This window comes from Bos indicus x Bos taurus, chromosome 22, assembly GCF_003369695.1.
Source record: "Bos indicus x Bos taurus breed Angus x Brahman F1 hybrid chromosome 22, Bos_hybrid_MaternalHap_v2.0, whole genome shotgun sequence".
In the NCBI taxonomy this organism is placed as follows: Eukaryota; Metazoa; Chordata; class Mammalia; order Artiodactyla; family Bovidae; genus Bos; species Bos indicus x Bos taurus.
In genome coordinates this window covers 46,571,355-46,595,470 of record NC_040097.1, presented here as the reverse complement: position 1 = coordinate 46,595,470, position 24,116 = coordinate 46,571,355, and the positions used below count along the sequence as shown (strand labels likewise).

Sequence of the window (24,116 nt, the reverse complement as noted above, 5' to 3'; positions counted from 1 at the left end):
GGAAGAATGGGGCTCACGCTTACCTCTCCCACAAGGCTAAGCCTCACCCTCCAGAGACGGCAGAGTAGGGGTCAGGGTTAGGGTGTGCATTCAGGCCACCATCTGTCCACCATGGCCAAAGTTTCTAAATATTCACTCAGGGACACAGAAATCACAGTCACTTCCTAGGAGGACCAAGCCTGTCCCACTCAGGCTCTCACAGTTCTTTCCTATTAGAGAGTCTCTGAGTTGGGGTGAGGAGCGGAATTTGAGATAGGATGATTAGAGTGGCTCTCAGAAGCAGTAACCACTAGACTGAACAGAAAGCTGAATGAGCTGAGGAAATCAGCCAAGCACGCGGCTGCGGGGAGAGCACGGTGGGCACAGGGAACACCGGAGGGGAGTGTAATGAGCAAGCGTGCGCAGGAAGTAGCAAGAACTGTGCAGCTGGCTGGCTGGAGGGGGCGCAGGAGGAGCTGCGGAACACAAGGGCTGAGAGGCGGGCAGGCATGAGATGAAATCAGCCCACAGTCAGAGTGGGGGGTATTATTTCAGCCCAACAGGATGCTATGAGGAGAATGCGAACAGGCAAGAAACAAAAGCTGATTCACACTGTGTAAGAGACACTCTTGCTGCTAAACAGACCAGACTATGAGTCTAAGAAATGATGGAAGAACACCTGTTGAGAAACTATATTACTTGTTCTGGAGGAAAATGATGGTAGATACAAGGAGAGATGAGAGGCAGCAAAGACAGTGATGAGGTCTTTACTGATAGGTAAGAGCAACTACTGCTTCCAGCCATGATGGGCTCACAGGATCAGGGCACACCCTCTCATCTATAACCACTAACAAATAGACAAAACATATGAGATATCAGTTCTCAACTGGACATAAGACAACAAAGGGTTGATCCCTGAGAGATGAGAATCAATGGAAATTTCTTAGGATCCTGCACATGACCCACACCAAGAAGTGGTTCACCTGCGATGTGATGACAGGCTAAAGACAGATATAAGGAAGAATCAAACAGAAAACTACAAATACCTTCGAAGTGATGAACATGCTCAATGAAAGTCATGTGCCCATGAACTGATATTGACATGTGGTAGAACCCATCTGTGTGAAAAGACATTTTCAAAGATAAGAAACATAAAACTGCATTAGGGGTCAACACCAACAGGAACATTTGCAATCAGATTTGATAATAAGGACTCTCACTTTGACCCCTAATTAAGCAAAATGTTAACTCTTCTCCCCAAAAGAATTCTATCTTTCCCATTATTAGACCTATGTTACAAATAGGATATACTCAATTATTAGCAGTATATATTTTTTCTTTAACTTGAGTGAAGTAGTTGATTTACAATATTGTGTTAATTTGTGCTGTACAGCAAAGTGATTCATACATTATTTTTCATATTCTTTCCATTGCAATTTATCACAGGTTACTGAATATGGTTCTCTGTGCTATAGAGGAGGACCTTGTTTATCCGTTCTATATATCATAGTTTGCATCTGCCAATCCATCCCAGGGATAGATTGCGAGTAATGTACTTTTAATTACGTCAACAAAAAATTTGTGAAAATTTGTCTTCTCTCTTGTAATAGAAGTACATACATAATATTCACAATTTTGCTTCTTGATTTGTAAATCCTAAAACATGAACTCTCTGTTTGCAGGATAAAATTTTCCAATCCCTAATCAAGATCCATCTCAGCAATTCTAGAATCTTCCCAGTATTCTACCTTAAGTAAAAAACCAGGTCAAGAAATAGACAGTAAACCCTGTGCTCAAGGTTCCTCTGGGATGTAACCACTGGCCAGACAGTTTCAAAGACATTAACTGAGAAGCATCAGAGGCTGGAGGGAACCTGAGGTACATCAGGCGCTTCTCTTTTTGGAGAGAAGAGGCGAGACTCAGTAACCATGAGAGATCTGCCCAGTCGAGGACCAGTCCACATACACCAGATCCCCATCCTGCCTCCTCCTCTGCTGCAGTACACTGGTTCCCCTGGGCTTTCAGCCACTCGGTCCAGAACCTCATACTAATGAGAACTATGACCAAACCACCCGTCAATAATGCCTTACAAAGATGCAAACCAGAACCACCTTTAACACCTTTAACACACTGTACTCAGACCTAGGAAATTCCTAATACTTAATCACCAGCCGACATCAGTGTTTCCAAGCAGAGGTGACAAGTGAAAAATTAAACCCTTGGAAAAATCTAGGAAAATAATTTTCAATAACCAGGTACATAGGGGCCAAGAAACACTACTAATGAAACAGGCACCAAACTGAAGTCATTGGCAAAATCAGAGAAAATCTTACCTTGCTTGGCAGCTGAGCAGCAGCATCTCGTGGTTATGAATCAAAATATATAAAAGAACCAGAAAGGCTTTGGCTCTAATGGAAGTGGAAGGGCTGTCCAGTAAACGGATAATTGTAGATACAAAGTCCTGTGGGAGACATGAGAATATTTTTTGAGAAAGCATGAAACAAATAAATAGAAGAGTCAACTCTGAAGGTCAATAGATTATAATAACCAAATAGAAAATAAAATAACATCACCTGTCAGTTTTGAAACTCTTTTGTAGTGCTATACTCTATACCAAGTTATTAAAATGTATGATCTCATTTAAACCTGAAAAGTAGCTGGAAAAGGTAACAATATTATCTCTGTTTTAAAAAAGGAAATCTCGAAAAGTTAAGCACTTTGCCCCAAATCACAAAACTGGATTCAAATCCAGGTCAGACAGACAATAAAGCCTGGTTCTTAACCACCCATCACATGACTGGAAGTGTGGCAATAACCAGAACTCAAAGTCACAACTGCATGTCTGCATGAACTTTTGAGCAAACCTTCACACACAAAGATCACACCTCTAGTCCATACAACTAAAGTCCTAGAGACATAAAGTAAAAACAACAGCCAATACGGGACACGGGAAAAAACCTCAATTTCTATGCTGGGAGGGATTGGGGGCAGGAGGAGAAGGGGACGACAGAGGATGAGATGGCTGGATGGCATCACTGACTCGATGGGCGTGAGTCTCAGTGAACTCCGGGAGTTGGTGATGGACAGGGAGGCCTGGTGTGCTGCGATTCATGGGGTCGCAAAGAGTCAGACACGACTGAACGACTCATCTGATCTGATGTACGCATGCTCAGTCACGTCTGACTCTGCAACCCCATGGACTGTAGTTCATCAGGCTCTTCTGTCCATGGGATTTCCCAGGCAAGAATACTGGAGTGGGTTGCCATTCCCTACTCTACTATTTCTATAACATTCTTTACTTAAAGGTTTAACACGACATAGAGGAATAAGTGTTGACAAATGTTAGTGTCATGTTCTCTTGTAACAAAAAGACTGCATCATTCCAGGAGCCTATGGATATGCAAAAAATGGAATATACATACACAGAGGGTTAACAGATATAAGTAGGCAGAAATATGGAATGGGATTATTATAAAGATGATTACAGAGGGCAGGACTTTAAGTTCCTGAGAGTCCTTGGCAGAGGCAAGCACCTAGGAGTGACATTGTGTGTCCAAGGAGATGTAAGCAGTTCAAATTTTTTTATTATTATTATATTTTTTGCCAAAGTGCTTTTACATTGGGTGCTATACTGGAGGGCAGGAAGCGCTTACACAGCCATGTACAGGCTTCTATTTTAAAGTGGAGATATATCTATATCTATGCATCAGTCTTTTTGCCTTTTCATACTGTTCATGGGGTTCTGAAGGCAAGAATGCTGAAGCAGTTTGCCATCCCCTTCTCCAGTGGACCACATTTTGTCAGAACTCTCCACCAAGACCCATCCATCTTGCGTGGCCCTACATGGCACGCCTACAGGGCATGGCGGTCCCTTGAACCGCAAGGAGATCACACCAGTCAATTCTAAAGGAAATCAACCCTGAATACTCATTAGGAGGACTGATGCTGATGCTCCAATACTTTGGCCACCTGACACAAAGAGCTGACTCATTGGAAAAGACCCCCATTCTGGGAAAGACTGAAGGCAGGAGGAAAAGGGGGTGACAGAGGGTGAGATGACTGGATGGCATCACTGACAACAGACACGAGTTTGAGCTTGCTCAAACTCAAGATGGTGAAGAACAGGGAAACCTGGTATGCTGCCATGGGGCTGCAAATAGTCAGACGCAACTGAGCGACTGAACAAATCCACCAGTCTCACCTAGATCCTGAACTGAATAATCAAACTAATTCATCAACTGGGTCGTGAAAAACAGAATCAACACCAAGGTGGCCTTGAGTAATGGACCTGTTTTCACCTTTCCAGTTGACAATAGAAAGCCCATTTCCCACAGTCAACTCTCAGTTCTAATTTATACAGTGAAGCCCATAGATCAAAACAACAAACTGTTTCCCACACTGACACCACTCTCACACATACGCGTGCATAACTGCAAAAGCATGAAAATATCCACTAGCCATGTACTGAAAAACGGTTTCAGATTACTGCAGACTAGAGAGACATGATACCCGACTGCCAATTCAGTATCTGGAAGTTCTGTTTCACATCAAAGAACATTACAGGGACAACTGCAAAATCTGAAAAGGTCTAAATTAGCTATGTTAAATAAATGTCAGCTTTGTGGGACTTCCCTGGTGGTTCTGCGGCTAGGACTGCATGCTCCCAATGCAGGGGGTCTGGGTTCAATCCCTGGTCAGGGAAGTAGCTTCCACATGCCCCAGCTAAGAAGTCCACATGCCACAAGTGAAGATCCCACATGCCACAAGTAAGACCCGGCACAGGCAGGCAGGCAGGTGAACAGTTAGACAGACTGACAAATTAATACATAGTCAAGAAAAAAATGAAAGTTTAAGTGTTTAATCTTTCCTCTAACTGGTAGGAAAGTGAGCTGTCATTTCTCCAAAGCCTTAAAAAAATGTTATTTTCTTCTGACCCAGTTGTTGTATCTCAAGAATTTTAGTGTAACAAAGTGATGATCAAAAGAGCTTTAAGTACAAGAATGCTCATGGCAGTACTGTTCACAAGATAGACAAAAACAGTAAACAAACTTAACATCCCAAAGTAGGGAATTTGTTAAATCATAAGATTCTGGGAAAGATGGAAGGCAAAAGGAGAAGAGGGCAGCAGAAGATGAGATGGATGGATAGCATCACCAGCTCACTGGACATGAATTTGAACAAACTCCAGGAGATAGTGAAGGATACGGAAACTTGGCGTGCTGCCGTCCATGGGGTCACAAAGAGTCTGACACGACTGACCGACTGAACAGCAACATACTGACCGACTGAACAGCAACATTATATCCAGTAATGATGCATGTGAGGAGGGCAGGTGGAGTAGGAAAGAGACATCACAGAAGTGACACTGCATGATTTCCAAAGCCAGGTTTGCAAAGGCCATGCGGCTCCTGTCTGGTTCTATTGAGACACTCTCTCTCTTGGAACCCAGCTGCTATGCTGTGAGGAAGCCCTACTAGCCCTCGGGGACCCTACACGGAATGCGACTGAGGATCCCAAGCCACAGCCCAGTTGGGTTCCCAGGGAATGGCAAGCACCAGCTTGCCAGTCATCTGAGTGAGCCTTCTGGAAAGTTTCTTCTCAGTCTTTCCCAGCTTTGCCTAAATTACCAATTAGTGAAATAAGTAAATTACTGGTCTTGTTTAAGCCACTACATTTTGAGTAGCTACACAGCAAGAGATAAGTGAAATATAGGTTAAGTATACAGTGAAAGAGGAAATTTTACCAGGTGCAATGAAAGTTTTGTACAGCAACAGTTATAATTTTAAAACACAGAAATGTCACTAAGAAGTCATGATGAGGTCTACTCTATGCCTTATTGATATTGTTATGCAGCCATTACTAACAATCTTGAAAAACTAAAATAATGCTTATGATTTTGAGTGAAACAAACTAGAAAAACTATGGCAAATAACAAAGATAAAAAACTGCATACAAGATTTGTTTGTAACACCATAATTCCCAGTCCCTTACAAGATGCAATATATTACAGACTCTAATTTTGGATCTACACCTAAAAGCACCTTATGCCCCAAATAAATTCTCATCTTGTCATTTCAGAAAAAGTAAATGAACAGTACTGACTGACTCCCTAAAACTAACTGCCCAGGGCACCATAGTTAATCTTAAGCAACGTGCACCAGACTTCTAGAACAGTATTAATCTTACAACAAGATTACAGGCTGCAGGCAAAGACCAGTGCCAAGGATGAATAATCAAAACCACCTTCAGAGAGTCAAAATAACCCCGGGTCACTGTAGGTTGCCATCCACTATGTATTCATCTTTGATTTAAATTCATCTCACCATTTGGCTCAACACAACTAAATTTTACACATGGAAGAAAAAAAGCAGAAGCTGTTGAGATCTATAGCCCAAACCACAGATTGAAGAGCTTCTGTCCAACAGTCAAATGGTTCTTGGCAGTGATTGCAGAACAGACATATCTACATAACATAAAGATGATGTTATGAAATGTTCACCATGTGAGGAATTGGTTGAAAGATATGAAGCTTACATCACAAAGTGGTATCTTGATCGAAATTAAGCAAAAGGATAAAAATTCCTTCAGTACATATCATAAAGACAAAATTATGAGATGAATTAAAAAAAACAGTGATGTAGAGAACGTCAAAGTTATTTATTTCCTGCAAATCTCCAAAGGTAAAATCGATTTGTTTCAATCAACTGTCGTAGGTAAAAATCATTTAGTACAGCCTGGCCATTAAATGACAGTAGCCTCAAAAAAAAAAAAAAAGAGAGAGAGAGAGAGAAATCATGTGTGTGAATAACTACACTGACATAGTTTTCCCATTTAATGTTGATGGAAGTGAAAAATGTACTAAAATTGTTTTTGGATTACACTTTCCTTAAAGAAGTTTAGCCAAGTATCTAAGTAAAATGTCTCTTATACAACACATTTATTAATGTAGACTGATGAAAAATGTGACTACAAACTCACGTTATTAATATGCATTAACTAATTACCATATTTTAAATGAGCAACCTTTAAGTCAGAATGCTTAGTGTCTTTGTGAGAAACAAACAAACAAACAAACCCTGAGCTGACTGGCTTTCAGATTTTTCAAAGTTTTATATGCATGAAATTTCATAGTGATCTTCCATAGTACATCCAAACATCATAAGCACCTTCTGGTTTATTATTAATCACTGTTGTGCTACTTCATCAAAATATGAAACCTGAAACAGCTTCAGTCAAACTAGATTGCTGAAATAAAAATGGACAGCAGCTCCTGCTAAAATTAACAAATCAGGCACAAATTACAAAGGTATCCATAGGCAGTAACACCCAGAAGGAAATCATCTTACCAACGAGCATGAGCAAATGCACCTTGAAACACGGTATGACTCTTAAAAAGTAATGTTTAAATTGTTAAGTGACCCCAAAGCATATGAAGTGCCAATGTATGCATCACTGATTGGGCAGCTAAGAGGCACATTCAAGGTCACACACCTCACGGGAAAAAATACATCGCTGAGGCAGATGTTTGAATCCGCGTAACTTGTAAACAAGTTGATGTGAGTGTACTAAGCTCAATTAATTGAAATAGAGCAGAGTAGGGTTCCCAGAGTTTTATATACTTTCAGTTTTCTAATATCAAGAACGAGGCACTAGATTTTTAATGTCTGCTTTTATTTTTTTAAGTCACATGGGTGACTTTGTTTTTTACAAAACAGTACACCAGTTTACTACAATTTTCATATGCTTTCCCCTTTCTCCCTGTATGCATTTATAGGCATGCGTATGTATGTATGGACGCATATGTGTGCATATAGATAGGTAAGTACATGAAAGGAGAGGGGGAAGGAGAGAAGAAGGAAGGAAGAAAGAAGGGAAAGAAAGCAGTCTGCCATTCTAAACCCGTAATGACATCTGCTGCTGCTGCTAAGTCGCTTCAGTCGTGTCTAACTCTGTGCGACCCCAATGACATCTAGTATCCAACAATCATCCTGATTCACATTTCTTGGTCTTCTTAGCTGATTCAAACATTGCTCAGTTGTCTGAAGCTCATTCTCTGACAGATTCTTCAGGAAGAGCTCATGGAAATTGACCTCATCCATGCTCATACCTCTACCTGTGGTCCCTGTAACAGAACACCCGAGATACTGAATATAAAATCCACAGTGACAGCCTCTCAGGGGAGCAGCTAAGACAGTGCATAATTTTACTTAAGAGTTTCTCCTAAAGGAATAATTAAAGAAGTCCACACAAAAGAATTTAGCCATAAGAATGCTCTCTCTTGCCAAAAAAAAAGGGGGAGGGATTCTAAAATGTGCAGCAGTGAACTGCTGGAAAGCACTGGGGTACCTTCACATCATGGACCACCATAACCCTTTGGAAACAATACTGAAGAGTTATACTGAGTTACACACACATTCCTAACATCACTAAAGAGGAAAAGTATGAACAATCGATCTAATTTCTGTAAAAAGATTCTAAAATAGCACGTGCATGTGGCAGCAGGAAAAAGGAAATATGTCAACGTGTTAACACACATACAAACACACAATAAATATCCATTTGAAAAGTATATACAAAAATTTTGATGAGATTATTTTGGAAACATTAAGCACTTTACTCTTCTGTACTCTATGTTCCATATATTCTGGATTTTCAATACTAACTCCTAAAATTCATGAGTTATAAACATAACCTAATACAAATAAATATAAGTGACATTAGCCACTTTTAGTTTCTAGATACTATAATTAAGGAGAATTGCAATGCCCTCATCCAGTATCTCTCTCCCTTGTAAAACATCAGGAAACATGTTTACAGCACCCTCAAACTCCTCCAGCCCCAGATCTTTAAGATCAAACATTTATACGCCGTAAGAGCTTGGAAGAGACCGAAAAATAAAACCAGAAAATATACCAGGTATTTTAAAAATCAGTTTATATGGCACAAGACTGGTAAACAAGCTCACACATAACTTACAAGGTTTTCTCTTATGCCTGGTCATGCCTTCTGGAAGCTACTCATCCAGAGTCACTCAAGCATCTGAACTGTGAAAAGGTTATCAATTCCTTACATCTAGTGATGATGCAAGAATTACATATAAAATACTGTCTACCAAGGATTCTGAAAGTATCCTATGAAGAGTTTCGTTGTCCTTTTTCTTTTTTGAAAACAGGGTAGAAAAACAGTTTGTCATTTTCTTTGTTTTGCCCAATTTTTCTAATTACTAGAATATGTGGAATACATGATTTGTAACAAAGACAGTCCCCTTGTACCATGGCTGTGAACACTCACTTTCACATCACAGAGTCTAGAACTAACACTCATTTCAATAAAGGAATCTTCTGCATTTAGACATTATGGGCAAGCAGATCCTTTTGAAGATGATGACAAAATAAATCAAGCACTGTGATGTACATGGCTGCTGAATAACGATCGTCTAATGGCAACCCACTCCAGTGTTCTTGCCTGGAGAATCCATGGACGGAGAAGCCTGGTAGGCTGCAGTCAATGGGGTCAAACAGAGTCGGGCACGACTGAAGCGACTTAGCAGCAGCAGCAGCAGCAAGGACAATGATATCCATGTAGCTAATGCAGGTGGTACGTGAAGTTAAATTCTCTGAACACACCAATGTCCATTCAAGAACATAAACATTATTCAGAAGGTAATAACAATACGACCTAATGAATCTACTGTAACATGAAAACATGGCTACAATTACATATTTCAAATGGAGAATCAGAGAGATTAATTACAAACCACACACATGCGTGTTCGGTCATGTCCGACTCTGTAACCCCATGGACTGTAGCCTGCCAGGCTCCTCCTCCTTTCCAGGCAAGAATACTGGAGTGGGTAGCCATTTCCTCCTTCAGGGGATCTTCCCAACCCAGGGATCAAACCTGCATCTCCTGCATTGGCAGGCAGATTCTTTACCACTGAGCCACCCGGGAATCCCTACAAACTGCAAGTAACTATAAATCATAAAGTATGCTGCTAATCAAGTAATCCTAAATTCTAGGTTTTATTGTATGATAAATATAGCACGTGTCTTAATGACTGCTGGTTAAATTACAAGTAAACAGTACTCTCATTGTCTACCTTTCTAGAGAATAATTTAGCATTATTTATGCACAGGCTTCGAAGTATGCATAACACCTGTGGTGACTGATTAGCAGTGGACACAAAGACGCATGGAAATAGGATGCTCACTGCACCAGGCTGAGTACAAACCACAAAGTCAGAGGCAAATAGCTCTACAGTGGGAGAAGGGTTCAATTACCATACGCCACAAAATGAAAACTTATTTTTAAAATGTTCTTAGGGGTATATTTAAAGACATATGCCTAACTATAATAAATCAACACATTTCAATCATAAGTTTATAAATGTGTGCATAAAATACACAGACATATGAACCAAAGACTAAAAGAGATAAACCTACATGGCAACAGTAATTAGCTCTGGGCAGTGAGATTATAGTCTATTTTGTTTTCTTCTTTAGGTTCTTCTAAATTTTCTGCAGTAAACAGTAATTTCTCTCACTTAAAAGGAATGACAGGGGCCTCTTTGGGGGCTGAATTTCAACACAAAAATCTACCACAATACATAGGCACCAGTCCCCCAAATAGACAGGTGTGGTTCTTTCTTCCCATATCCAGCTGGAAGTGGTAAGCCTGGTATCTGTTCCTAGGCCTCTTCCTCTTCCACTCATTCTAGCCTATTAACAACAAACGCCTGGAAAAAATACAATTACCAATAATAAACCCTAAAACACACACCTACATGCAAATATTTGTATTTTTCTTTAAGTAAAAATAAAACTATGGCCACTGTGTCAAAACCCCTAAGGAAAGCCAGTATCACAGCCCTACCATGAGCTGGATCTTCTTCCTACTTCCCTGCCTCTTTCTGCATCCCTTCCCCACTGCTCACTGTGGATAGCACTGCTGTTCTTCCTTCTCTTCCAGGGTCTCGCCAAGAATTCTCACATTTCAGGGACGCTGAACTAAGTACAGAGTCCTTCCTGCACATGTTCACACAGCGCACTCTTTCTTGTCATTGAGGGCTCAGCTGGAACATCACCTCCTCAGAGAGGTTCTCCATGACTTCCTCCTGCCCTCCCCCAGCAAATGGTGTCTGGCTCCACCCCCTGCACACATCCCCCTGCAAGACATCTTATCAACATCATCCTGTTCAATGTTCTTAAGAGCACTAACACTATCAGAAATTATTCTGTTTCTTGGTTTACTCTCTGGCCTAAGCATCAGCTTTTAACATTTATAACCTCCATCAACTTGACAAAATCACTCAAGGCACTAAGTCTCATTTGAGAATAACCCAGGGTTACAAGTCATTAAGTGTCTAGTCTATGATAAATGTTCAATATGATGGTAGATTGTTTTAATTAATGAAAAATAGAACCTTATCTTTTAAATGACAATTCACCATATTTAAATGGACAGAGATACATTTTAAAGACTACAGGACAGGACAGAAAAGATGTACAATGGTTAGAGGCCTCGGCACCTGAAGATCAGTATGTCAATGAGTTTGCTGGGGTTTTACTCCACCTCATACATACCGTACTGGGTGCTGGATAATGCAGCAGTCCAGAAACACCAATAGCGCATGTGGTGTGCACGCACGCATGCACGCACACACACACACACCCCCACACACACACAAATACAGGGGAAACATCAGCTCTCTCAACCAGACAGACAGACAGATACACACACACACACACACACACACACACACACACACACACACACAAATACAAAGGAAACATCGGCTCTCTCAAGCCAGAAGATCAGGAAAGGGACAGCCTGGAAAGCCCAAAAACATTCAGACAATAGCTACTTTACTTCAGCCAAGCATCATGAAAAAACCGTGGCCCCTTCAGCAAAGGGCAAGAGGGGAGCCTAGACTCCCACCCTCACGCGACTGTAACAAGGCATCCAACACCCCTCCCTGCCAGGGAGACAGAAAGGACCACAAGGAGAGCTGCGACTTTCATCCCAACCCAGCAACAACAAGCCCCCCTGGCCCCAACCATGGTATCAGCAGAGATACTGATGGGATGCCCAGACCTCTACCCATATTCGCAGCAGTGATGTTCCTCTCCCCATTCCTGCTGAGATGGCATCATGAGAGGCTAGTGAGAGGCCTCCACCTTTGCCACCTTCTGCAAGGAATGGGGCACCCACCTGTACCCAACCAGTGTCAGTGGAAGAGCAACGAGGAGCTCTTCCCCCCACCAGCCAGGAAGGCATCAGAGAAGGTGGTGGAAGCCTGGCTTCCCACCCCTGCCCAGCAGGAAGGAGGAGCTCTGCCGCATCCCTGGGGTGTCAGCAGAAGCCCACAGGGCAATCTGGGTTTCCACACCAACAGGGGAGGAACAAAGCAACGCCATCCTTCCTCTGCCAGTTCAGTGTCAGAGGAGACCCGCCAAAACGGGAGATTTCAATTAAACCCAGAGTCTTAAAACATAACACCCAAAATATACGGTTGATACAGAGCTTCCATTTAACAAGATGACAGAGTTCTGGAGCTCTGTTTCACAACAATGCAAATATACTTAACACTACTAACTACACGTAAGAATGGTTAAGAGTAAATTTTATGTTTTTTACCACAATTTTAAAATTTTAAGTAACAATACTAATTAAATGCAAAAGATTATTTCTCAATTAACAGGTAATTATTCAATCATTAAGATATATGAAATATTAGTTAAACATAAAATAAATATAAAATCATTTAATTAATGCATATTATTTTACTACCTTTGTGAAATACCATGTTTTAAACTCAATCAATCCATACCTGTGTGAAGAAAAATAAACTGCAAAACTCTCAGCCTCTCTTACCACAATTTACACAGCAAAACTACTCAAATGGTACTCTTTCTAATACAATGATAACAACCTTCAGTGACTTGGTAAATTAAATATCAAAAATTAGATACACAAACTATACGTTCCGTGAGGCTCAAATTTCTTAGCAGAATGGAAATCAGACTAATAAAAGCCAAGAACTGGTTTACTCTCTATTTTGATTTTTAAGATCAAGTTTACTATGTAAACATAACAATTATTAACCATAGAAATTTTCAGCTTTATAAAAAATCAAATTTAACACACTGCATTTCATGGATAAGAACCACGACAAGCACTATATTTAAGTGGCCCCATTCCACGCTTCTTAGCAGTGTTACCTGCTGAGAATGTTTCAGAACACTCTAATTTGACAGCTATTATTCCTCAGAAAAAGTTAGATAATTGGTCCAGTAAGTGTAAAGAACACTGCATACTACATCACCCTCAGGAAGATTCATAATACACATGAGCGACTGAAAAACTGGGGAAGGCTGTACAACTGAAAATCTCTCTCTGCCTCACTGCTTTCCAAATGTGTGTATGTAGCCAAGGTCCACTATTTTCATCTGCTAACACCTCACTGGACACTAATGTTCAAGGGCAGGACTTCTCCAACCATAACCTTCCAACCAATCCTCTAGAGACCTCATTAAAATGTCAGCTCTGATTCGGCAGGTCAGGGTCTGATTCGTCCTGATTTGGCTGTGATTTGGCCTGAGGGTCTGCACTTCCGAAACGCTCACAGGTGATGCCCACGTTTCTGGCTCAGGGATCGCTCCTCAGTAGGCGGCTAGAGAAGATACTGAGGACAGTTACAGCAGAGAGTTCTTTGCAGCTGTGTGGTTTGGTGATAGGAACTGAACACTTACAGACTCTACAGTACATAAAATACAGGTATATCAAAGGATTAGAAGGAGACGAAGTTAAAAACAAGAGAAAGGGTGCTCTGAAGGTTCAGTGTGCTGGCGGAGTATTAAGACAAGGAAAGGAATAAAAATGAGTCAGAGTGAGCAGAGACTATAAAGGGACCCCTCCAAAAGGCAGGCAAAGGACATGGGAAGAGAGATGGGGGCTGAGGACAAAGAGCCATGAGAAATATTAGCATGGGGGAAGGATTCATAAATTTTCTAACTTTTCATTACTAAAATGGGACAAGTCGGCAGAGCCATTTACCGGATTTCTATTCTAATCACTGAAAGACTCTTATAACATCTTCAGATGAATGGCCTGTGGTACAGAGGTTTGGAAAATTCAAAAGGGTCCCCTTGAGATGATAAATAATTCCACAGAGATATATTGCTTATGGAGCCACTAAAATTGCAGGAGAAAACAACCATTTTTAAAGTGGAATCATAGGTCAAACCTTTTCTTGGATTAGCCTCTGAAGATGAATCCCACAGGACAGCATTGCACTGAATAAGGTCAACATGTACTGCTGGACTTTGCAGATGGCAGAGGCCAGGGAGTTTATTACTGAGGTCAGTCCCACCTTCTCAATAACATTCTGGAAGGCAGTAGGTGAATGGCGGGTGATTCTACACAAGGCCTGCAGCGAGAAGAAAACAGACACGTTAGAAGACTGCAATGGCACAAGCCAACCCCCAGAAAGAGAGCAAATACTTCTGTGAAAAGGCGAAAAAGGTGCTTAACTTGCTCCTCCATCACTTATCTTGGCATAAGTAATTTGAACAATTTAGACACATTTAAAACAATAATCCAACTTCCAATAAAAATTTAAGTTGGGAAACACAGGGCAGAGAGGGAAGTGGGAAGGGGGTTTAGGATGGAGAGGACATGTGTATACCTATGGCTGATTCATACCGATGCATGGCAAAAACCATCACAATATTGAAAGGTACTTATCCTTCAATTAAAATAGAAAATTAATAAATTTAAAAAATTTAAGTCATAAAACATTAGAAAATCCTACAAGTATCATGTATGTTATGCTGCTGCTGCTAAGTCACTTCAGTCGTGTCTGACTCTGTGCAACCCCACAGACGGCAGCCCACCAGGCTCCTCTGTCCCTGGGATTCTCCAGGCAAGAATACTGGAGCGGGTTGCCATTTCCTTCTCCTATGTACATTATGAGTTAACTGAAATGATAAAAGTTTTTCTGTATAGACTCATCAATTATTTTAAGCAATGAAAACATTAAGATAAGCCTTCCATACGTAGACACTAAGTTAAAGGCTGAAGAAATTGTCATAAAAGTAAATATTTAACATTTATTGTTTAGTATGTGAAGAACACAATCTGAGAATATCTAAAGCCTATCTCACTTAATTCTCCCAAATAACATTTGAAAGGTATTATTATTAGCCCCATTTTATAGATCATAAAACTAAGGGACAGCATATTTAAGTAATTTGCTCAAAGGCATAATTTGCTAGCAAGTGGCAAAGATAGAAGTCAAACGAAAGTAATCAAGACCCCTGAGCTAGTTCTCAAGTTCTCACAGACTATTAAAGATGAAATTTACAATTAACAAACTAGTAGAATTTAATAAATACTGTAATGGAAGTGGGCTCAATTATGCTTGGAAAAGCACGAAAAGTTAAGTCAACAGAAGCTACAGAAGGAGAATGATAACTGAGTCAGTTTTTGAAGGTGAGTGGGAAATGGACAGGCGGGAAAGTAGATAAGAAAATTCTAGCCAGAGAGAAGAGAACAAGTATTCACTTGGAGACATGAAGATGCAGAGCAGGTTCTAGGAAGGGCAGGTTGTCTGATGCAACTCTCAGGTAAAGAAGAGACAGAGAGAGTAGGAAAGAGGGGAAAATGATGACTCAGCTGCTGAAGAGATTATCTTTTCCCATTCTTGCCTCCTTTGCTGAAGATTAACTGACCACAGATGCACAGGTTTACTTTCAGGCTCTGTGTTCCACTGATTTGTATGTCTTGTTTTTTTGCCAATACCACACTTTTTTGATTAATGTAGCTTTATAATATAGTCTGAAGCCTAGGAGGGTGATACCTCCAGCTTCATTATTTTTTTCTCAAGATTGCTTTGGCAATGAGGAGTCTTTTGTAGTTCCACACAAATTTTGGGATTATTTGTTCAACTTCTTTGAAAAATGTCATGGGTATTTTGAAAGGAATTACATTAGATCTATGGATTGCTTTGAGTAGTATGGCCATTTGAATAATATTAATTCTTTTAATCCAAGAGTATGGGATATCTTTTCCATGTCTTCCAATCCCCTTCAATTTCCTTCATCAGTGTTTTATAGTTTTCAGAGTGGAGGTTTTTCACCTCTGTAGTTAAGTTTATTCCAAGGTATTTTAATCTTTTTGATGTGATTTAAAACAGGATTTTTTAAAATTTCTGTTTCTGATAGTTCACCATTAGTGTATAGAAACGCAACAAAGTTCTGCCTATTAATCTTGTATCCTGCATCTTTGCTGAATTCATTTATCAGTTCTAATGGTGTTTTTTGTGGAGACTTTAGGTTTTTCTATATGAAGCATCGTGTCATCTGCAAATAGTGACGGTTTACCTTTTCCTTTCCAATTTGGATGCCTTTTATTTTCCTTATCTGACAGCTGAGGGTAGGACTTCCAATATAATGTTAAACAGAAGTGATGAGAGTGAGCATCCTTGTCTGGTTTCTGAAAGGAACCAGGTTTTTTAAAGGAAAAGCTTTCAGCTTTTCACCACTGAGGATGATGCTAGTGTGGATATGTGAAAAATAGCCTTTATAATGTTGAGATATGTATGCCCTATACCCACTTTCATGAAAGCTTTTAGCATGAATGGTTGCTGAATTTTGTCAAGTGCTTTTTCTGCATCTATTGAGATAATCATGTGATTTTTATTATTCCTTTTGTTAATATGATGTACCTGACTGACTGACTTGCAAATGTTGAGCCATCCTTGGATCCCTAGAATAAATCTAACTTGATTATGGTGTATGATCCTTTTTATATATTGTTGGATTTGTTTTGCAAATATTTTGTTGAAAATTTCTGCATCAATGGTTCTTCAAAGGTATTGGCCTGGTATTTTTATTTCTGTAGTGTTTTTGACTGGTTTTGGAATCAGGCTAAAGTGGACTTGTAGAATGAGGTATCAGCTCACACCTATCAGAATGTCTATCATCAAAAAGTCTGCAAATAACAAATGTTGGAGAAAATGCAGCGAAAAAGGAACCCCTGTACACTGGTAGTAGAAACATAAATTGGGGCATTCACTGTGGAAAACAGTATGGAAGTTCCTCAAAATTCTAAAAATAGAATTACTATTTGGCCCTGCAATTCCACTCCTGGGTATATATCTGAAAAAAATGAGTACATTAATTTGAAAAGACAGATGAGCCCCAGTGTTTGTAACAGCACTATTTAAAACACCCAAGATACGCAAGCAACCCCCCAAAAAAGATAAGTGGATAAAGAAGATGTAGTGTACACACACACACACACACACGATGGAGTATTACTCAGCCATAAAAAAGAAGGAAATTCTGCTATTTGCAGCAATGTAGATGGATCTAGAGAATATTGCTGCTGCTGCTGCTGCTGCTAAGTCACGTCAGTCGTGTCCAACTCTGTGTGACCCCATAGACGGCAGCCCACCAGGCTCCCCCGTCCCTGGGATTCTCCAGGCAAGAACACTGGAGTGGGTTGCCATTTCCTTCTCCAATGCATGAAAGTGGAAAGTGAAAGTGAAGTCGCTCAGTCGTGTCCGACTCTTCGAGACCCCATGGACTGCAGCCCACCAGGCTCCTCCGTCCATGGGATTTTCTAGTGAAATATATTTGACAAATACTGTACAGTATCACTTATATGTAGAATTTTTTAGAGTAATACAAACAACTGTGTACAGGAAAATAGAAACAGACTCACAGATATTGAAAACAAACTACTGGTTGCCAGAGAGGAGAGAGAAATGAGGGGTAAGTTAGGGGTATGACATTAAGAGACACAAAGTCATGTATAAAACAGATAAGCAATAAAGACACACTGTAGAGCACAGGAAATTATAGCCATTATCTTGCAATAGCATTTAATGAAGTATAATGTGTAAAAATACTGAATCACTATGCTGTACGTGCATATCTGCATGGTAAGTCGCTTCAGTTGTATCCAACTCTTTGCCAGGTTCTTTCGTCCATGTGATTCTCCAGGCAAGAATACTGGAGTGGGTTGCCATGCCCTCCTCCAGGGAACCTTCCCAACCCAGGGATAGAACTCGTATCTCTTACGCTTCCTGCACTGACAGGCAGATTCTTAACCACTAGCGCCACTTGGGAAGCCCCACTATGCTGTACGCCTAAAACTGATAAAACATTGTAATATACTTCAATTAAGAAAACAGAATTGTTCCACTATTTCAGTATCATCTCAAATATTATTCAATTCTGGATTAAAAAAAAAAAAAAGCATTCTAAATGGAGTCCCTAAAGATCATGCTACAATTTGAATTTTTTAAGGAAATTTAGAGATCTCCCTTAAAGTGACTTAAAGACAGTGAACAGTAATTATCATCAGCACTGTAACAATTCTTGGGAGAGGCTTTCAAAATAATACTGACTTGCTATTGATATAAAATATCTACCCAACCATATGGGTTATTTCTTGATGCAAGATTTGTCCAGATTACTTCTAAGTGTATTCAAAGCAATATGAGGGCAACTGTAAGGTCCGGTCTTCAGAAAGGCGCTCAAATGCCTAACTTACCTTCCATTTGGAAAAAGTCATGGAAGAAATAACCTTTAATTCATCACTCTGGATATAAAACACAGTTGAGAGTTCACAGAGGCTTAAGAGCATATGAGTACTTGTAGTCCCCAAATTTAAAAAAATCAAATCTCAAGAATGATTTTCAGTGATCTGGTGTTTAAAATATTTGCTTATTGAAACAGAGTTTGAAATTACATTTTATAGCTGGAAAGAACATTTTCAGTTCAAAATTCACTACAAAATTTACCTAAAAAGGACACTGTGTTATCTCTAGTTTTTTCATAAACTTTTTTTTTAAGGATAATTGCTTTACAGTATTGCATTGGTTTCTACCAAACATCAACATGAATCAGCCATAGATTTACCCATGTTTTCCAGAATTTTTAACCATCTATTTATTAAAGCAATGTCTAAGAAAGAGACTTAATTCGGAAGTGAAGGCCGCATACCTATTAGACATGAACAGAATCACCGTGGAATAAGTTTAAGAACCATTTCTTTTCTGTCTCTTGAATGATTTATGTTATATCAAAATTACCTTGGGGACTTCTTCAAACTCTACACACTCTCATCTGACCTTTGAGACCTTAAGCTACATGGGAAAGGGGCAGCGGGTGGAGAGAGAGGAGAAGTAGTCAGTGTTGTTGAAGAGCTCTCCTACAACACCGGGGTGAACCACCACCCTGGAGCACTCATCACTTTGTCACACTCTTCCTCACGGCCCTCCAGAGATCATAAATGGCCCGCCCAGTCACCTCCCTCACTGGAGCCATTCTGTTCAATCTAACTCTAACAGTTTCTCTGGATACCACTGTGGTTCATATAGAGATTCCCTTCAAACCTAATAAATCCAGAAATCCTCTTATCCATTCAACACATTTCCCAAGTCAGGTCCACTCCCTTCAGGTCCATCCTAAGCAATGGATGCCACTCCTGAGGGGGGAGGACAATTAGCCATCTTTCCCTCTGCACCCAGGGCAGTGTTTTCCAAGAGCTTCAAGGCCTAGGGCAGTGGTTCTCAAACTTCAGTAGGCATTAGAAGTGCTTGTTAGAATGCAGATTACTGGGCCTCTCCCTTCAGAGGCTCTGAGACAGTAGCTCTGGGTCAGGGTCCAAAATCCCATGTTTCTTACAAACTCCTAGGTTATTTAATGCTGCTCATCTTAGGCCCACACTGGTATAGGGGACTCTATGGGGCCAAGAGATGACTAGGCCAGTCTGGGTGAGAAGTGGTGGTGGCCTGGATTTCAGGGGTAACAGAGCTGCAGAGAGAGGCACACAGTCCTGGGCTGTATTTGTGAATCACAGTCAAAGGACAGGTTGACTAGCTGGATGCAAACAGCAAAGGGGAAGGAAATACGGAAGATGAAGCAACAAAATGACATCTAGCCTTTGTTTTCCTTCATCTATCTTCCCTTTCCTTCCCTTCCCAAAGACAATACATCAGATTCTGAGGAAAGGGGGCAGACACGGGAATGCGGGCCTCCACTCACGGGGCCCAGGAAGTAGAGCGGCAGTGGCAAGGCAGGAGGATGATGACACAGAGGAGGCGGCCAGAGGGGACGGAGTCTGCTACGCTGAATAAACGAGCTGAACAGGTCAATAAATGTACTGAGAATAGTGGGAACCAGGTTTCTGTCCGAGAAGGGATGTACAGATATAGAAAATGGGAGGTCTAGAAAGAATTCTAATATACTGGATTAAAATTGGAAGTATCAGTATGAATGCATGAGTTTTGTTCCAAATACCTACAATGACAGATGTAAGAATAATTCTATGTATGTGTGAATATGTGCATGCGTGTGTGCTTAGTCGCTCAGTTGTATCTGACTCTTGGAGATCCCATGGATTGTAGTCCACCAGTCTCCTCTGTCCATGGAATTTTCCAGGCTAGAATACTGAAGTGGGTAGCCATACCCTTCTCCAGGGGATCTTCCTGACCCAGGGATCAAGCCCACGTCTCCTGCATTGGCAGGCAGATTCTTTACTACTGCGCCACCTGGCAAGCTCCATATGTATATATGGGTACATACACTTTTTTTCTATCTCTGAATACTTAGAAGGCCTGCAAACAATAAAACCCCAAAGCAGTAAGCACATCACCCAGACTGTGGGTTCTAAACATCAAAGCTTCCTTGGAGAAATGATTGGTTCCAGGGTTGGCAGAGTGAAAATACAAAAGCAGTCCAAAAACTGCATGGTTTCAGAAAGGTATCAAGGTATCAAACAATGACAGAAATAGATCAACAGGACACAAAAGCCAGCTTGGAGGGCTTCTAGTATGATCTGAGCATCCAAACAATGCATAACAACAGTGGTAACAGTAATATGACATTGCACTTCATCAAATAAAACGGGCATCCCTGATCATAATGAAACAAATACACACATATATGAGAGAGAAGGGACAGCGCATCCTTATGATAGAATTCCAACCAATACCAAAGGCCTATTTCTGCACTGCTCTTAAGTACAATGTGCAACAGTTTTTACATGTTTAACGGGTTATAGAAACAAAAAGAAAAATAAAACAAAAAGAATATGGGACCTAGGGAGGTGGGATCGGGTAGGGTAGAAAGGAAGCCCAGGAGGGAGACGATATATGTATACATACAGCTCAATTTGTCATACATCAGAAATTAACACAACATTATAAAGCAATTATACTCCAGTAACAACATACAGCTTTAAAAAAAAAAAAGAATATGGAACAGAGACTGTATGTGGCCACCAAAACCCAAGGTACATACTATCTGGCCCTTTATAGAAAATATTCGCCAACTTCTAATATAAAAGGGATGAAGCAACTGGATAACCATCATACAGCAACCATCACAGAGGCATCTGAACCAGGCAGGATCCTCGATGGTGCTAAGGAGGTTCAGTGGGAAAACACTAGACAGACCCAGGTTGAGCCTTACCCTAAAAATTACAAGCCCCACAACCTTTAAACTCATAAATGACATGAAGTTCCCAGAAAGGCTGAGAAAATGTTTCAAACTGAAGGAGACCAAAGAAATATGAAAACAATATATTAACACATTACTGAATATAATCCTGGGGCATAGAAGAAGAAAGAGACATTTCGGGGGTAACTGGCAAAATTTCAGTGAAAAATTAATAATGTAGATGAAGGCTGAGAACAAAATATAAGAAGCCCAAGATGAAAGAGTGAAGCTTACCATGTCAGATGAAGAAAGTGCTAGAAGGTGTGAGACTTTGGTGGAAACAACTAGAAAGAACTTTGCCAAGAAAAGAAACCATACTGAGCATAAAGATAAAAATGATAACATAAACCCAATTAAAGCAAGACAGGTTTGTTTTTCTTTTTTTAAGTCCAGGATTAAAATGAATGCCTTAAGTAAGATATGACTCAAAGATGCCTTGAGAAAGTTCACTGGTATACTCTGTAACTCTTTCTGACAGTTTCTTCCTAATTACTAATATCACAACTTGGGGAAGGGATTCTAACAATGTGAAGCTCATGAAGCAGATGTCCTTTGTTTAAAGATATTCAGTGAGCAGGACTGTTACCCCTTGATCTTCAAAATAACACGGTAAATAAAAGAACTCAAAAATATCCATCAGGGGCTCTGCTGACGGCTCAGTGGTAAAGAGTCCGCTTGCCCATGCAGGAGACACAGGTACGATCCCTGATCCAGGACAATGCCACATCCCATGGAGCAACTAAGCCCGTGTGCCGCAGCTATTGAGCCCAGGAACTGCAGCTACTGAAGCCCACGCCGTAGAGCCCGTGCCGCACAACAAGAGAAACTGCGGCAATGAGAAGCCTGTGCACCACAACTAGAGAGGAGCCCTGCTCGCTGCAGTGAGAGAAAGCAGGCCTGGACAACAGCCCAAAATCAATAAATAACACTATAAAAATATATATGTCCATCAATACCCAATTTAGCAATATGCAAGTCATTAGCGATTTCAGCAAGACTAGATTCATTCACATGTTTAGGACAGATAACTGAAAACAGGCCAAAAAGGAGAATTTGTGGCAAAAACCCTTTCAAGAGGTATGGCTGGGGTAATGGGGGAACAAATGGATGTACACCCTAGAAAACTTTGGATATGTTTTTATATGAGATTTTTTTTTTATTGGGGTAAAGAATACATGAGCACTAATTAGAAAGATTTAGTAGACAAGGAGAGGTTAAAGATTTAGGAAAGAGCAAAAATAACATTTGACTGAAGATTCTCAAGAACAGATAGAAGAACAATGGAGAAGTTTCTCTGAGAGGAGAAGGGGCAGCTCATCAGTTGTAGGAGGAAGGGAAGAACTGAGGCAGGACAGGTATGGAGGCAAACAGGTCCACAGATGCGGAAGACATATACAGGGATAACTCCCATTGGATGTCTCCATTGTTATCTGGGAAGGATGGAGGAAGTCACTTACTGAGAATGAAGGAGGGAAAAGTGTGGCAATGGAGGCTTAAGGAATAAAGATAAGTCTGAAACTTGGCACAGCAAGAAGCACAAGGATGAGTCAGCTCGAGAAATACAGAGAGGCTACCAGATAACACTGAGAGCCCAAATAAGACTGGTGATCAAAAAGAGCATCTAAATAAATCACGAGAAAGGCCTGAATCATTTTCACTGACGCTTATATTGATACAACCAGGTTAACACACCTGCATACATAATTATCTTTTACACCAAGTCATTATAACCATGGAAGTGAAGCAGTAGACAACTGGGATAAAAAAACTACAAAATCATAGATGCCTGAACTTTAACATGAATTCATTTGAACCATATGACAAACCCAATGAACATAAAATCTGAAAGACGGAGCTAACAAGAAAAGTCAAGGAGCACTAAAAATATACCCGACCAAATGCTATACCCTATCCACTACTGCAGTTTTCCACTACCACCTCCAAATAGTTCTTGGAATCCTAATGTCAGGGTCACACAAGATCCTTTTGGAATGTCTCGACGGTCCTCTTGCCTCAGGAGAAAAATCAAATTACTGTTCTCACCAACTGCTACTCTTGAGATTTCCACCTATTCAATGAAATTCACTCTATGTCTAGCACAGTTCTTCAAACTCGGTATTTAAATACATGCAAATATATCCCCCAAAGACGCTCCATCTTACCGATATTGCTGTTATCCTAAGAGAATCAACTGTGGAATGTTTGAATAGGTACCATAAAACAGGCCCAATTTCCCCAGTTATAAAGCCCTGGGCCTGAGCAGAAAACGTAGTGCAGACATTTTCAATAATCTTTGCTGCCATGTGATTCACAACACGTTCCTCCTACAGAGAGAGAGAGAAGAACACAAGGAGAAAATTAAATAGGTATTATTAATATTTAGGATGGCAAATATATACACGTCATTTCTTCACAACCATTGCTTCATAAATAAAGACGTGACACCAAGACCATCACCTGCCCCTGGATGCATCGGGTGTTTCTGGAGGTGTGGCCATTTTCTCAGGCTTCTATAGAACCATTACATTTGGTTGATCGTTAAACATAGTTTAACATAATTCTCCATATATTGTTGTTGTTGCTGTTATTTAGTTGCTAAGTTGTGTCTGACTCTTTTGTGACCCC

General features: G+C 40.4%; 1 protein-coding gene across 4 annotated transcripts in view; it reads right to left on the bottom strand.

Moving 5' to 3' along the window:
- Positions 1-24,116, bottom strand: part of ULK4 (unc-51 like kinase 4) — a 519,962-nt gene that overhangs the window by 380,635 nt on the left and 115,211 nt on the right. For all 4 annotated transcript variants that reach the window (XM_027522707.1, XM_027522705.1, XM_027522704.1 and 1 more), the window contains 3 exons: positions 23,654-23,815; positions 14,225-14,407; positions 2,313-2,440 (listed from right to left, as the gene is read on the bottom strand). In XM_027522707.1, coding sequence (XP_027378508.1) covers positions 2,313-2,440; positions 14,225-14,407; positions 23,654-23,815 — 473 coding nt within the window. The remainder of the gene's footprint in view (positions 1-2,312; positions 2,441-14,224; positions 14,408-23,653; positions 23,816-24,116) is intronic.